General features: G+C 45.1%; 1 protein-coding gene across 2 annotated transcripts in view; it reads left to right on the top strand.

Moving 5' to 3' along the window:
* Positions 1-14462, top strand: part of LOC137437600 (sodium/calcium exchanger 3) — a 486816-nt gene that overhangs the window by 446106 nt on the left and 26248 nt on the right. For both annotated transcript variants that reach the window (XM_068132065.2, XM_068132066.2), the window contains 3 exons: positions 1281-1349; positions 2762-2889; positions 11253-11352. In XM_068132065.2, coding sequence (XP_067988166.2) covers positions 1281-1349; positions 2762-2889; positions 11253-11352 — 297 coding nt within the window. The remainder of the gene's footprint in view (positions 1-1280; positions 1350-2761; positions 2890-11252; positions 11353-14462) is intronic.

The raw sequence follows: 14462 nt of genomic DNA on the forward strand, positions 1-14462 counted from the left end.
TGAGTTATAGACCTATTACAGACATTGACCTCTTGACCTCAAATTCTTATCATTTAATATTTACATCATTATATATACCTCTACCAAATTTTTAATTGGATCACTTCAGCCATTCTGAGGTTATAGACCTATTATAGACTTTGAACTTTGAACCTCTTGACCTCAAATTCTTATCATTTAATATTTACATCATTATATATACCTCTACCAAATTTTTAATTGGATCACTTCAGCCATTCTGAAGTTATAGACCTATTATAGACTTTGAACTTTGAACTATGACCCCAAAATCTAATCACTCAATCTTTACAACATTATACAAACCTGTACCAAGTTTGAACTAGATCACTTCAGCCGTTCTCAAGTTATATACCTATTACAGACTTTGACCTATGACCCCAAAATATAATCACTTAATCTTTGCAACATTATACATACCTGTACGTAGTTTGAATTAGATCACTTCAGCCGTTCTCAAGTTATAGACCTATTACAGATTTGACCTTTGACCTCTTGACCCCTAAATATAAACAGTTCATCTTTACATCATTCTACATAAGTGCACCAAATTTGGTCAGAATCCCATCACTGGTTCACAAGTTATCGTGGTAACAGTATTTTTACCTAACATGACCTCTGACCTTTGCCCTTTGACCTCGTGACCCCAAAATCGAATCAATTCATCTTTACCTCATTATACATACATGTGCCAAGTTTGACTAAGATCGTTTCAGCCGTTCTCAAGTTATCACGGTAACGCAAACCTATCACGGACGGAAGGATGGATAGCCGGACGGACAACCTGAAGACATAATGCCTCCGGCGACTAAAAAACTTGTGATCATAACAACACAAAGTAAAATCTACATGAGCAGCTAATACGAAATGTTGTAAGAGCTAATCCATCAAATTTACCAATCAAATTTAATTAATTAATCATCGTCAGGTGGTCCTCATTAACATCGGGTGTTCCTCTCTATACATCCATAAAGCTAAAAGCCCACTTTTTGGACTGCAAAATACAAATCTATCAAGAATAACCTCAACTGATAAAATTTCAGTTGAGGATTGGAGAAGGGTGGACATTAAAAAAAAAACGGAAAAAAAATGCAAAATGTCCAAGACTTGCACAGCAGTGTATATTATGGTGAAGCTATCAAAAAGTTGCATATGTAATATGTATGTGGAGCTTGTGCATTTTCTCATTGCCATAAGTGTTTACATATATATGCATCTCTGTGGTATTAGTTTCACATCTGAAACTTTGTGGTTCCATCCAGGTCATGCGATCATTCGAAAGATTGAGGGTCTCAACCCCTCGCTGATGTCGACCCTCGTCAATTTCACAGGTAGTTGTTGATACCCTTCTTTTAGATATAGCATGAATTGCTGGCCAGGCATTCTGATTCACTCACAATGCAAAAAACCTATTGCAAAAGAAAATTCCACGAGAGATTGTTTATTAAAATCATCGAAGTTCGTGATGAACTTCATGTTTTATTTTTCTGACATCTATTTAGTTTTCACGGAAGTTTACGTTTCTGAAGCCTGCTTATCTAGGAAAGACGAAAGATGAAATGCATAATGGGATGCTGAATAGGTGTCAACTTGTGAATCATGAAGAAGAGGATATTGAAGCATTTTAAACTTGAGAGTTCATAGAACACCTTACCCCGTGCAATCTTGAGAAGTAAGGACATGGGCAGGGTCGTTGAGCGGCATATTTGATTGGTCATTATGATGTAAAATGCTGCAATATTTTGTCCAGGTACTTTTTTGAAAGTACAAAAAGGCGATTTATGTTCTACAGTGTTCAAGTATTTAATTCAATTTAAAAAGAATAAAGAGTTTAAAGGTTGGAGAAAAAAAATTCAGAAGTTTACCGCCATTGATACAGCATCTTTTACACCAACTTATTCAACACATTACATTAGTTAATCGTGCCTGTTGTTTGTGTCCTTTATGACGTCGTGAAAAACAGTAAATTTCCTGTTTGGAATGATTTTCCATTTTGGTTGACTACCAGACAGGAAGACAAAGTAAAAATACTATCTCACTCCTCTCTGCCGTAACTTCAAAGAGTCATGCAAAGCACATGCAAAGGTGTGCGTGTGGAACCGTCAAGATTTCCGCTCTTGCATCCACGAGTTCTTCATTCCATCCTCTTTTCATTCACAACCACATCACGTGATCGATTATTATGCTTTGAACATGCAATGAGTGTGTCATTAGTCGCACATTCATTGTTTTTTATTTTTTTTATTTTACTAAATTGCTTGTGACATTAAGTGGTCGGTTATACAAAAGGTTTGAATTGTTTTTAAGAACACTCCAGTGTAGCCGTAGAGATTAAACAGGTATTGTGGAATAAAAGCTCTTAGCTCTTTTAGCTCTTACACGAGCCTCGATCTTGTAAAAAAAAAAAGAAAAAAAAAGAAAAAAAAAAAAAGTAATTGATTTCCGGTGTACTCAAGATTCCTATACCTCCTTTCATTCGTGCCCTTTCCCTTACTCATTCATTCATTCACTCTCATTGCCTTCTATTATTATTTTGTCTCATTCAAACTTAGGACTTAAATTGCCATCTTGTTATCCGTGTTCCTCTTTTTATGACTCGACCTCTGCACCTCCTCCTCCTTTTGTTTTTCTTTCGAAAACTGATTCACAGTTCTGCAGCTCTTTATGACGTTGACTCTTTATTTCTTCTCTTTCCTCCTGAATTCCTTTTATGGCTTCAATTCTGTGCCCATGGCATAATCAGACCATCCGGATCAAAGGCTGGTCGGTATTGGAGACCAAGAGGCCCGGAGAATAGCAGAGATGGGACGACCAATCCTGGGCGAGCATTCCAAACTGGAAGTGATCATTGAGGAATCTTATGAGTTCAAGGTGAGTTGTGTCTGGAGTTTAAAGTGATGTTTCAAATTTACATCCTTCACTTCATTAATCTGAAACCATTATCTGCAGTGCAACATGGTCGAGTTGCCGTTTTTTAAATTTTAATTGAGAAAAGCAAGAAAATTGATGATTATAGGAGAAGAGAGAAAAGAGAGTCAGGAAATGTCAGGAGAAAAACGAAAAAAGGTTGGGAAGAGGTAGGAGTAAGGGGAGGGAAGGAAGGTTAGTCACAGATTCCGACACAGTTGTGTACGTAATAAATAGAAGGCCTGTTGCCATGAATCGTCCTGGAAATTTGTTAGTAATCAGGTTTTGGCCTCTTTTGAGCTTCACCTGAGACCTGGTTCACATCTAGCTCCGGAACCCCATCCTTTATGCTTGGATTTGCTTGTGAAAAATCTCATTTACCCAGGATTGTTCCGGCATTTCCTTTGGAGTCGGCCATGCTCAACCACAAGTGATGCTAATCATGAGGTCACGGGGAAGAATCAGCAAATCACCTTGAACGGCCAAATCCCATATTGGCTATTCTTCCGTCCCACTACATTTTCTGCAGACCTGTGGTGGCCATGATGCTTGAACTTGATCTCTGAGTACACCCAGTCAGGCACACTTAAAAACCTACAAAATTCCCAGAAAGCACTGCATTAAAAACACAGGAAATACCATGCACTGTATTCAATAATTAATTATTGGAGAGATTTGCCACGGATTCAACTGTGCTTTACTGCACCTGCACAATGATCAATGCCAAAAGGTATAGTATCCATCCTTTTCACCCTTATCTTGCATCGTCACTTTTTGGCAGAACGAATCGCTCCGAATTCAATCAGCTGTTTTGTAGTAATCTGTGTCTCGCTTTTAAAAAATAGCAAAAAGCCACCTTACTATTTCAAGACCTTCCATATTTTTCGATTAATAAATACAAATTACATAGATCAACCAACCCTTGTACTGATCTTACACCTCCCAACCCCTAGGAGTACTTCTGGCTGTGCCTTCCTATCCACTCCCACGTCTTGCCCATCTGTGTGTTGTACCGTCCTCATAACAGTGACAACTCCATCTACATCTCTCTCAGACAACAGGGATAAACTTTTGACCACTCATCCCAATGCTCACTTCCTCATATGTGGTGATTTCAATTGTCACCATGCGACTTGGCTCGGTGTTGGTACCTCTCTCACCAGCCATGGCATTTCAGCGAAGGACTTCCGTGACTCTATGGGACTGACTGGATCTGTGATTTTTCCAACCAAAATTCCTCCCAATGTTAAATCCTCCCTTCTGAACTTGGTGATGACTAACTTTCCTGCAAATGTCTCCTGCTCTCCCTCAGCTCCAACTTGTTCATCTTATCATATGCTTATGAAAGTCAACATCTCCCTGGCTGTTCTCAGAGAGCTGCCTCAATGCCGGTGAGTCAGGCATTTCACTCAAGCAGAGTGCAAGCAGCCATCTCTCTTCAGGACTGGACTCCTATTTCTACTTCCCCTGATGTTAACTCTTCCACAGAAACCTTCTCTCTCTCTCTCTCTCTCTCTCTCTCTCTCTCTCTCTCTCTCTCTCTCTCTCTCTCTCTGTCTCTCTGTCTCTCTGTCTCTCTCTGTCTCTCTCTGTCTCTCTCTGTCTCTCTCTATGTCTCTCTCTGTCTCTCTCTGTTTCTCTCTGTCTCTCTCTGTCTCTCTCTGTCTCTCTCTCTCTCTGTCTCTCTCTGTCTCTCTCTGTCTCTCTCTGTCTCTCTCATGCAGAGATTCATCCCATCTCATCTTCAATTATCCCACCCATGGTTCACTGAATCCTGTGGTGAGGCAGTTACTCTGAAACAACTTGACTTCTCTTCCTGGAAGGCTAATCCGACCGAAGGCAATCTTGGCGCATTCCAAAAAGTCCACAACAAATGTGTGTCCACTCTCAGGAGAGCCAGAAAACAACATCTGTCCAACCTCAAGAATGAACTTTCAAACTTGTCTCCCTCCTCTAAAACCTGGTAGCACCTTGTTAAGACTGCCTCTAGAGTATGCTCCTCATACATACCTTCCCTATCTCAAATGGCACCACAGTTGACTGTGCTCGTGAGAAGGCTGAATACCTCAATTCTGTGTTTGCTTCCAAATCTTGTGTCCCTAACCCCTCACTTTCTCTCAGTACCCACCATTCCCAGTCATAACAAATGCTCCTGGACTTGGTGTGTTTTGCACCTGAGAAGGTAGAGAAGGTTCTTTCAACCCTCGACTCTGACTCTGACACTGGACCATAAGCTTGCTAAAAACCTGCTCTACTGCTCTTGCACATCCTCTCTCTTCCCTGTTCACCACGTCATTTGTGCTAGGTCATCTTCCATCTGTTTAGAAATCTGCCAAGTTCACTGAGCTTCACAAGAAGGTGCAAAAACTGATCCCCTCAACTACAGACCTATCCTCTTACTTCCAGTCATCAGCAAGGTCATGGAATCCATCATCGCAGTTGATATGAAATCCTTCCTTTTCTCGAATAACTTCATCTCAGATCACCAATTGTGTTTCACATCAGGTCACTCCACCTTAGACATGCTGCTTCTACTCATGCAACAATGGATGTCAGACATGAGATCAGGGCTGTCTCTTTGGACAAACAGTGCCTTCAGAAAGTATTCACACCCCTTGACTTTATTTACATTTTGTTGTGTTACAGCCTGAATTTAAAATGGATTAAACTGAGATTTTTTTGTCACTGATCGACGTATAATACCCCATAATATCAGAGTGAAATTTTTAATATAAATTTTCACAAATCAATTACAAATGAAAATCTGAAATGTCTTGAGTCAATAAGTATTCAACCCCTTTGGCTATGACACTCCAAATTGAGCTCAGGTGCATCCAATTTCCTTTGATTATCCTTGAGATGTCTCTACAACTTGATTGGAATCCATCTGTAGCCAATTAAATTGATTGGACATGAGTTAGAAAGAAACCCACCTTTCTATATAAAGTCCCACAGTTGACAGCGCATGTCAGAGCAGAAACTCCACGATGAAGTTCAAGGAACAGTCCGTAGAACTCCGAGATATAATTGTGAGGAAGCTTAGATCTGGGGAAAGGGTATAAAACAATTTATAGAGTGTTGAACGTTCCTAAGAGCATAGTGAGCTCCATCATGAGGAAATGGAAAGAATATGGAACTACCAAGACTCTTCCTAGATCTGGCCGTCTGACCAAACTGAGCAACCGGACAAGAAGGATCTTGCTCAGGGAGGTGACCAATAACCCAATGACCACTCAAACAGAATTACAGAGTTCATTGACTGAGATGGGAGAACCTGCCGGAAGCACAACAGTCTCTGCAACACTTCACAAATCTAGGCTTTATGGGAGAGTGGCCAGACGGAAGCCACTCCTGAGAAAAAGGCACATGACAGCATGTCTGTAGTTTACAAGAAGGCACGTGAAAGACTCAGATCATGAGGCAAAATATTCTGTGGTCTGATGAGACAAAAATTGATCTCTTCGGCATGAATGCAAAGCGCTAGGTCTAGCAGAAACTGAGCACAGCTCATCACCCATCGAACACCATCCCTACCATGAAGCATGATGATGACAGCATCATGCTATGGTGATGCTTTTCAATGGCAGGGACTGGGAGATTCGGATGGATAAATGGAACAATGAATGGAGCCAAATACCATCAAATCCTTGAAGAGCACCTGCTTCAGAGTGTAAAAGACCTTAGACTGCAGCGAAGATTTACGTTCCAACAGGACAATGACCACAAGCGTATAGCCAAAGCAACACTGGAATGGTTTCAGCAGAAGAATGTGAAAGTCCTTGAATGGCCCAACCAAAACTCTGTCGTGAATCCCATTGACAGTCTGTGGAAAGACTTGAAGATTGCTGTTCACCGACGCTCCCCATCCAACTCGGCAGAGCTTAAGCAAATCTGCAAGGAATAATGGGAGAAACTGTCCAAATCCAGATGTGCAAAGCTGACGCAGACTTACCTAAGAAGACGTGAAGCTGTAATTGCTGCCAAAGGCGCTTCTTCAAAGTATTGACTCAGGGGGCTGAATACATACTTAGGTAAATTAGATATTTCTGTATCTCATTTTCAATAAATTGGTAACATTTTCTAAAAACAAATTTTCACTTTGTTATTGTGAGGTATTTTGTATAGATTTGTGACAATTTTTTTTTTTAATACATTTTGAATTCAGGATGTAACAACAGAATGTGAAAAAGTCAAGGGGTATGAATACTTTCTGAAGACTCTGCCCATGGCATCCAAGATCAACTCCACACATGACTCACTGACTTCCTCTACTCTCATAGCCAAAGTTTGGCACTTAACGGAATCCTTTCATCTCCTCTCCCTGTCAAGGCTGGAGTACCCCAAGGCAGTGTTATGGGTCCAGTCCTATTCCTGATCTTCATAAATGATCTCTCTGACTCTCTGGAAAATCCTCTATCTATTTGCTGATGACTCCACCCTCTGCCACGACATCTCATCCTTCAGACAGGCAGATTGCCACCTCTTCCCTCTCTTCAGACCTTGATAAAATGATAAGCTGGTCAAACACTTGGAATATTTCTTTCAATCCTGACAAACCTCACACTGTCTTTATCTCTCTCTGAAAGGACCAACTGGCAATCTCTCATCTACTTTTTTAAACAATCCTCTTGAGGAAGTTCATTCACTCAAACTCTTGTGTCTCACTATCAGCCATGATCTTTCTTGGACATACCATATTTTAAAATCGGCCTTCAAAGCCAGCCGCTGACTGGGCAACCTCCACCATGCAAAGTCCTTCTTTGGCACACTTGAACTCATATCCACCTACAGCTGTGGCCAAAAATATTGGCACCCTTGCACTTTTTTTCAAATAATGCACCATTTCTTCCAGAAAATTGTTGAAATTAAATAATATTTTGGTATCCACATATGAATTTCTTTGTTTTGCAGTGGAACAAAACAAAAAAAGCTGAAAAAATTACTAAATCTTAGCTTATTCCACACATAAATCCTAAAATCGCCAAGACAATAATATTGGCACCTTTTAGAAGTTGTTAGAAATAATTAGATTTCAAGCAGGTGATTCTCATTTACTTTGGAATTGAACTCACTTGTGGTGAGATGCAGGTTCCTGCAATATAAAAATCACTCATTCAATCAGTTTGAATAAAGAAAAGGAGACATTCTGCTGTTTTGTGTCACTGTGTGTACCACAATGAGCATGGAGAAAAGAAAGAAAACCAGAGACACAAGATTGTAGCCAAGCATGTACAATCTGAAGGCTACAAGTCCATCTCAAGAGACCTTGATGTTCCTGTGTCCACCGTACGCAATGTTATCAGGAAGTTTCAGACCCATGGCACTGTAGCCAACGTGGCCGCAAGAGAAAACTTGATCGAATATTACAGCGGAGGATTGTTCGAATGGTGGAGAAAGCACCTCAATCAACTGCCAAACAGATTCAAGCTGACCTTTAGACACAAGGTATGACAGTTTCAACTCGCACCATCCTTCGCCAACTGAATGAAAGGGTGTTCTATGGTAGGATACCCAGGAGGACCCCACTGCTGTGAGAGAGAGAGAGAGAGAGAGAGAGAGAGAGAGAGAGAGAGAGAGAGAGAGAGAGAGAGAGAGAGAGAGAGAGAGAGAGAGAGAGAGAGAGAGAGAGAGAGAGAGAGAGAGAAGAGAAAGAGAAAGAGAAAGAGAAAGAGAAAGAGAAAGAAAGAAAGAAAGAAAGAACAACTGAACAAGCCAAAATCCTTCTAGGAGAACATCCTGTGGAAAGATGAGACCAAATTAGAGCTATTTGGTAAAGCACATCATCTCTGTTTATAGAAAACAAAACGAAGCCTTCAAAGAAAAGAACACCTTCCCTACAGTCAAACATGGAGGAGGTTCAGTGATGTTTTGGGGTTGCTGTGCTGCCTCTGGCACTGGATGCCTTCAATGTGTGCATGGCATCATTAAATCAGGGGATTACGAAGGCATTTTGGAGCACAATGTTAAACCCAGTGTCAGAATGCTGGGTCTCCCTCGAAGGTCATGGGTCTTGCAGCAGGACAATGACCCCAAACACACTTCAAAAATCACCCAGGAATGGTTCAAGACAAAACGCTGGACTGTTCTGAAGTGGTCAGCAATGAGTGCAGATCTAAATCCCATTGAACACCTGTGGGGAGATCTGAAAAGAGGAGTTGGGAGAAGGAACCCTTCAAATCTGGGAGAACTGGAGCAGTTCGCACAAGAAGAGTGGACCAAACTGCCAGGCGAGAGATGTAAGAAGCTCATTCATGGCTATAGGAAGCGCTTGACAGCAGTCATTTTGTCCAAAGGCTGTGCTACCAAATATTAAGTTGAGGTGTCAATACTTTTATCAATGCAATTTCTTTTTATTTTCTGATTTAAAAGGATATATTAAGTTCTTAATCAAAAACAAAGATTTTGTAATATTAACAGTGAAATAAAGAATTGTGGGGACCAAATACTTTTTTTCTTTTTTTTTGTATACAGAATCGAGGCTCGTGAAAGAGCTAACATTTATCACACAAACAAATCAAACAGACAAACAAAATATATAAAAAGAGGGAGCGGTAGACAAGATGGAGAGAGAAGGGGAAGACTACTTTTGTCAATTTCAACTTATGTTTAGAGAAAATTGTGAGTTATTTGAAAAAAAGTTCAAGGGTGCCAATATTTTTGGCTATGACTGTACATGGCCTTCATTTGCAGCATGATGGAGTAGTGCTCTCCTTCTTGGGCTGGCTCCCCTTCCTCACATCTTGCTCAGCTTGATGATGTGGAAACAAATGCCTTCAAGATCATTGGAATCCCCCGTGCTGAAGCTGAGTCTATGGGTCTATCACTTTGCCATTGCAGACAGGTCAGTGGTCTCTCTGCCTTCTACCATCTCCTTTTCTGGTCTTGCATCCTCTGTTCTTTCCATGCTTTGTCCTGCCCCACACCTCTAACTCCCAGGTTTCTGCAGGGCTCACATGGTCCGCCATGACCCCTCCTGCTGAAACTACCTAAAGCCAGGATTACTGCCCACCTCCACTCATTTGATCCTCTTTTCCCACCTATGGAATGAACTTCCACATCCTCTTCACCATCATTTTTCCCTCCAGGTTTTCAAGACAGCTAGTCACCACCATCTCAGATCATGCCCAATCCTAAACCGTGATCATTTCTGCCCTCGTTAACCCACCCAATTCCGATTTTGCAGTTTTCCCTCCTTGGAGTTTCTTTGTGTGTCCATCTTGTCTTGTCCACCCCATGCATGCGTGCTTTTAGTCATATTTTGGTCTGTTCCATCCTGATCCGTTCAGTGTACTAGCTCAACCAAGAGCCATGACTATGTACACAAAAAAACACCACATATGCCTATCTACATCCAATGTCACACACAAGTCTATGATGTAAACGATGTTGGGTCTCGCCACCTGTATATTGCAGTCATGTTTTGCTGCTTCCACCTCAAGAGGACACATCACCTGGCACACAATGCCTGTACAGTCTCAGACAAAGATGAATCGTTATACAAGACTTGTTGGCCAGGCAGCTGTGTTATCTGGTGGTGCCTGTAATTTTTGTATAATGAGATTGTTTTCCTCCTTTTCACGTTTTTGAACAAACAAGTAATACCTGCTCTCCGTAGAAGTGAAATATATGTCAGTGATTCACTTTCACTCTACGTCAGTCGTCGTTTCCCCAACCTCAATAACTCCACCCTTTGGCAGGGGGAAATAGTTTAAACCACTTGCCCTATGCACATGTACAGGTGAAAATCAGAAGTATTGTCTTCACCATCGCAGGTGGGTGGGAGTTTAGGGGAGGGAATTTATTTTCTGCCAATGACCTGACATTGGGTAACGCTAGCACGTATGCCAAACTTAGTGGAGATCATCCAAGCCTTTTTCGAGTATACATGATACAACATACATACATAAATTTGTTCCTACTTTTAAGCTGTCTAGTCTGGATTTGATCCATTCAAACATCAGGCCTAGTCCACCAGTTCATGAAGGAATTGGGCCAAAAACTTACCTGGTTTGCCCCCACAAGAAGGTGGATCTTTTTCTGGAAGCCAGTATTTCTGGAAGCCAGTATCTATTTATACCAGTAGTAGTGGTAGTTGTTCCATTTGTGCACATTGTGGAGCATGCATGCAATCATTCATTCAAATCACCTTCCCCTTCCAATGCCAATTCAACAAATTATGTCAATGACTGGCTCTTATTTTCTCTTCTTTTTCTTCATCTATGGGAAAAATCCTTGGCTGAATGCATCAAAAAGCTCTTTTCTCAATGCATTTGCTTATAAGTTTCACTTTGCTAAGAAGCCATGAATCTTATCTTCTTCATGCCCAGAGCACGGTGGACAAACTCATCAAGAAGACGAACTTGGCACTCGTGGTCGGAACCCACTCGTGGAGGGAACAGTTTATTGATGCTCTCAATGTGAGCGCGGGTAAGCCTCACACGTGATTCACCACATTTCGTATCACTCCTCACCATGTTGTGTGTTTCATCCCTCTTGTTCGATTATTAATAACATTTTGTATTCGCATGAAAGTTTGATTTTATGAGTTTTTGCATATGCAGAGTCGAGTCTCGTGGAGGAGCTAGAATACAAAATGGATGAGGACATAACAGAACGAAAATAACAGAAGGAAGAGAGATAGAGGGGAGGGGGTTTCTGGATGGGGGAGAGGGGAAGGGTGGCACACCAACAACAGAATTGACGGACAAAGTAAAAGGAGACCTGGGTGGATAAAAGACGTGGGGAGGAATGAGACCTATGGGAGGACACAGAGGGTGAAAAAGATGGCCACAGCAAACTCTCAATTGCAGAAGTGGAAGGAAAAACTGGAAACCCAGGAAAAGGTGGCTTGGCAGTGAGGGAGCGGGGTTTAATGGGGGTGCAAATGATTATGGTTGTGCAGGATGGAGGATAACTTGAGATGGTGGTCAACAGTTGAAATCATGGTGGGAATTGTAATATATGACCCTGTTAATTTTTTTCTTTGTAATCACATTTACTTGTGTAATGAATAATATAACACGTTGCAATTTATTCGACTATTGTGAGCATCTCATTCTGTTAACTTTTTAAATGCCCCATGTATGTAAGGGGGGCGACTGAACTTTTCAGATTATGCCACCCCCACTCCCAACCCTGGCAAGTACTCATATACTACGTCCTCTTCTTCCCCTTTTTCATATTCTTCATCTTGTTCTTTGTCAAAAAAATTTGCGTCATTGTCGGGAATGGAAATGATATTTGCAACATAATGCATGCTGTTTTATTATTTTCAGCGACTGTACTGAAGGCAAGGGTCACCTTGGTAATATATCTCACAGGATTAAGCACTGATTTCCTTCATGATATTAAAACTAGTAAAACGTCTGTCAAATATGATGGGTTGGGACAGTTCATTCGACGGAGCAGCCGCGTGAGCGTGCCAAAGTCTGAAGCCTCGGCCTAGTGTCAGGTGTGCTTATATCTTCTTTATTCATTAGACATCCTATGGACGTAAATAAAAACTCGTTTTACTTTGCGTGCGCTGCACATCATGTTCAGCGAATTTCACCTCTCTGTGCCTTGTATTTATTATTTAAAAAAAATAAATTCTGTACACTGCCCTTGAGCCTTGCGCCTTGCGCCACGTGTCCGCCACACGCGCCCCCCCAGAATTCCCGCGCACCTGGAGGGCCAGTTTGCGGGGCAGACGAATGACCCGGCCGAAGCGCCCCCTGGCGATCGGCGGCGTCCGGGGTGCAGGGATGCCAGGTGGGATGCCCCTGGCTGCCCCTGGGATGGGTGCAGGACCGGGGGGCGGCGTGGCGGCGGGGCTGGGCGGTGCCGGGGGTCCGCCCGCAGGGGGGCGGCCCCGACGTGGGGGTCGGGCCACTGGCGGTGGATGGTCCACGTCGAGGTGGGCCGGCTTGAGGCGGTCCACCGAAACGCGGTCAGGAGTACCGCCGATGTCCAGGGTGAAGTGCTTCGCCCCGGTCTCCAGCACGCGGAAAGGCCCGTCGTACGGGGGCCGCAGTGGTGTCCGGTGGGCATCATGGCGGAAGAAGACGTACTCCGCCGTGCGAAGCTCCGGGGCGACGTGCGTCGGTGGGTGCCCGTGGCATGCCGTTGGCACCGGGGCGAACCTCTGGGCGGTCTCTTGCAGAGCGGAGCGCTGCTGTGCCGCGGACCATGGTGCCGTGGAGTCGGGGAGGAACTCGCCCGGCACCCGCAGCGGTTGCCCGAAGACCAACTCCGCCGCGGATGCGCGCAGGTCCTCCTTGGGCGCCGTCCGGAGGCCCAGCAGGACCCAGGGGAGCCTGTCGACCCAGCCGCCGTCGCGGAGGGTGGCCCGGAGCGCGGCCTTCAATGAGCGGTGAAATCGCTCACACAGGCCGTTAGCCTGGGGGTGGTAGGCCGTGGTTCGGTGCAGCCGGACCCCGAGCCCCTGCGCGACCGCCCCCCAGAGCTCCGAGGTGAACTGGGGGCCGCGGTCGGACGAGATGTCTGAGGGGGCGCCGAACTGGGCGACCCAGGTGGCGATTAAAGCCTGCGCGACATCGGCCGCCGTTGTCGACGCCAAGGGCACGGCCTCCGGCCACCGGGTGGTGCGGTCCACCATGGTGAGGACGTAGGTGAAACCCCGCGAGGGGGGCAGAGGTCCCACCAGGTCCACGTGGACGTGGTCAAACCGGCGTTCCGGCACCGTGAACGGGGCCAACGGGGCCTGGGTGTGCCGGTGCACCTTGGCGCGCTAGCACGCGAGGCACGTCCTGGCCCAGCCACGGACGGCCTTCCGGAGGCCATGCCAGACGAACTTGTTGGCGATCAGCCTTTGGGAGGCCCTCGCGCCCGGGTGGGACAGGCCGTGGATGGCGTCAAACACCTGGCGCTGCCCGCCCGCGGGCACGATGGGGCGAGGACGCCCGAGGGAGACGTCGCACAAGAGGGCTGCGCCCGCGCCGTCGAACGGCACCTCGGTGACGCGGAGGCCCGTGACGGCGGTCCGCAAGGCCTGGACGTCGGGGTCAGCGGCCTGGTCCGCTGCCATCCGGCCATAGTCGATGCCGAGGTGGACTGCGTGGGCGACGGCCCGGGAAAGGCAATCCGCCACCGGGTTGTCCTTCCCCGCGACGTGCTGGATGTCCGTCGTGTACTCGGACACGGCCGAGAGGTGACGCTGCTGCCGGGCCGACCACGGCTCGGTGACCTTGCCCATCGCGAAGATCAGCGGCTTGTGGTCGATAAAGGCAGTGAACGCACGGCCCTCGAGCAGATGGCGGAAGTGCCTGACCGCCAAGTGAAGCCCGAGCAACTCGCGGTCGAAGGTACTGTAATGGCGTTCGGGCGGGCGAAGCTGCCGGCTAAAGAACGCCAGCGGTTGCCAAGCTCCACGCACCCATTGCTCGTGCACCGCGCCCACCGCGTAGTCCGAGGCATCGGTGGTGAGGGCGATCGGTGCATCGGGCGCCGGGTGCGCGAGCATGGTGGCGTTAGCCAAGGCGAGCTTCGCGCCCGTGAACGCCGTGTCCATCTGCTCGGTCCAGGTAACGTCGCCTTTG

This window comes from Myxine glutinosa, chromosome 12, assembly GCF_964187855.1.
Source record: "Myxine glutinosa chromosome 12, kmMyxGlut1.1, whole genome shotgun sequence".
Lineage (NCBI taxonomy): Eukaryota > Metazoa > Chordata > Myxini > Myxiniformes > Myxinidae > Myxine > Myxine glutinosa.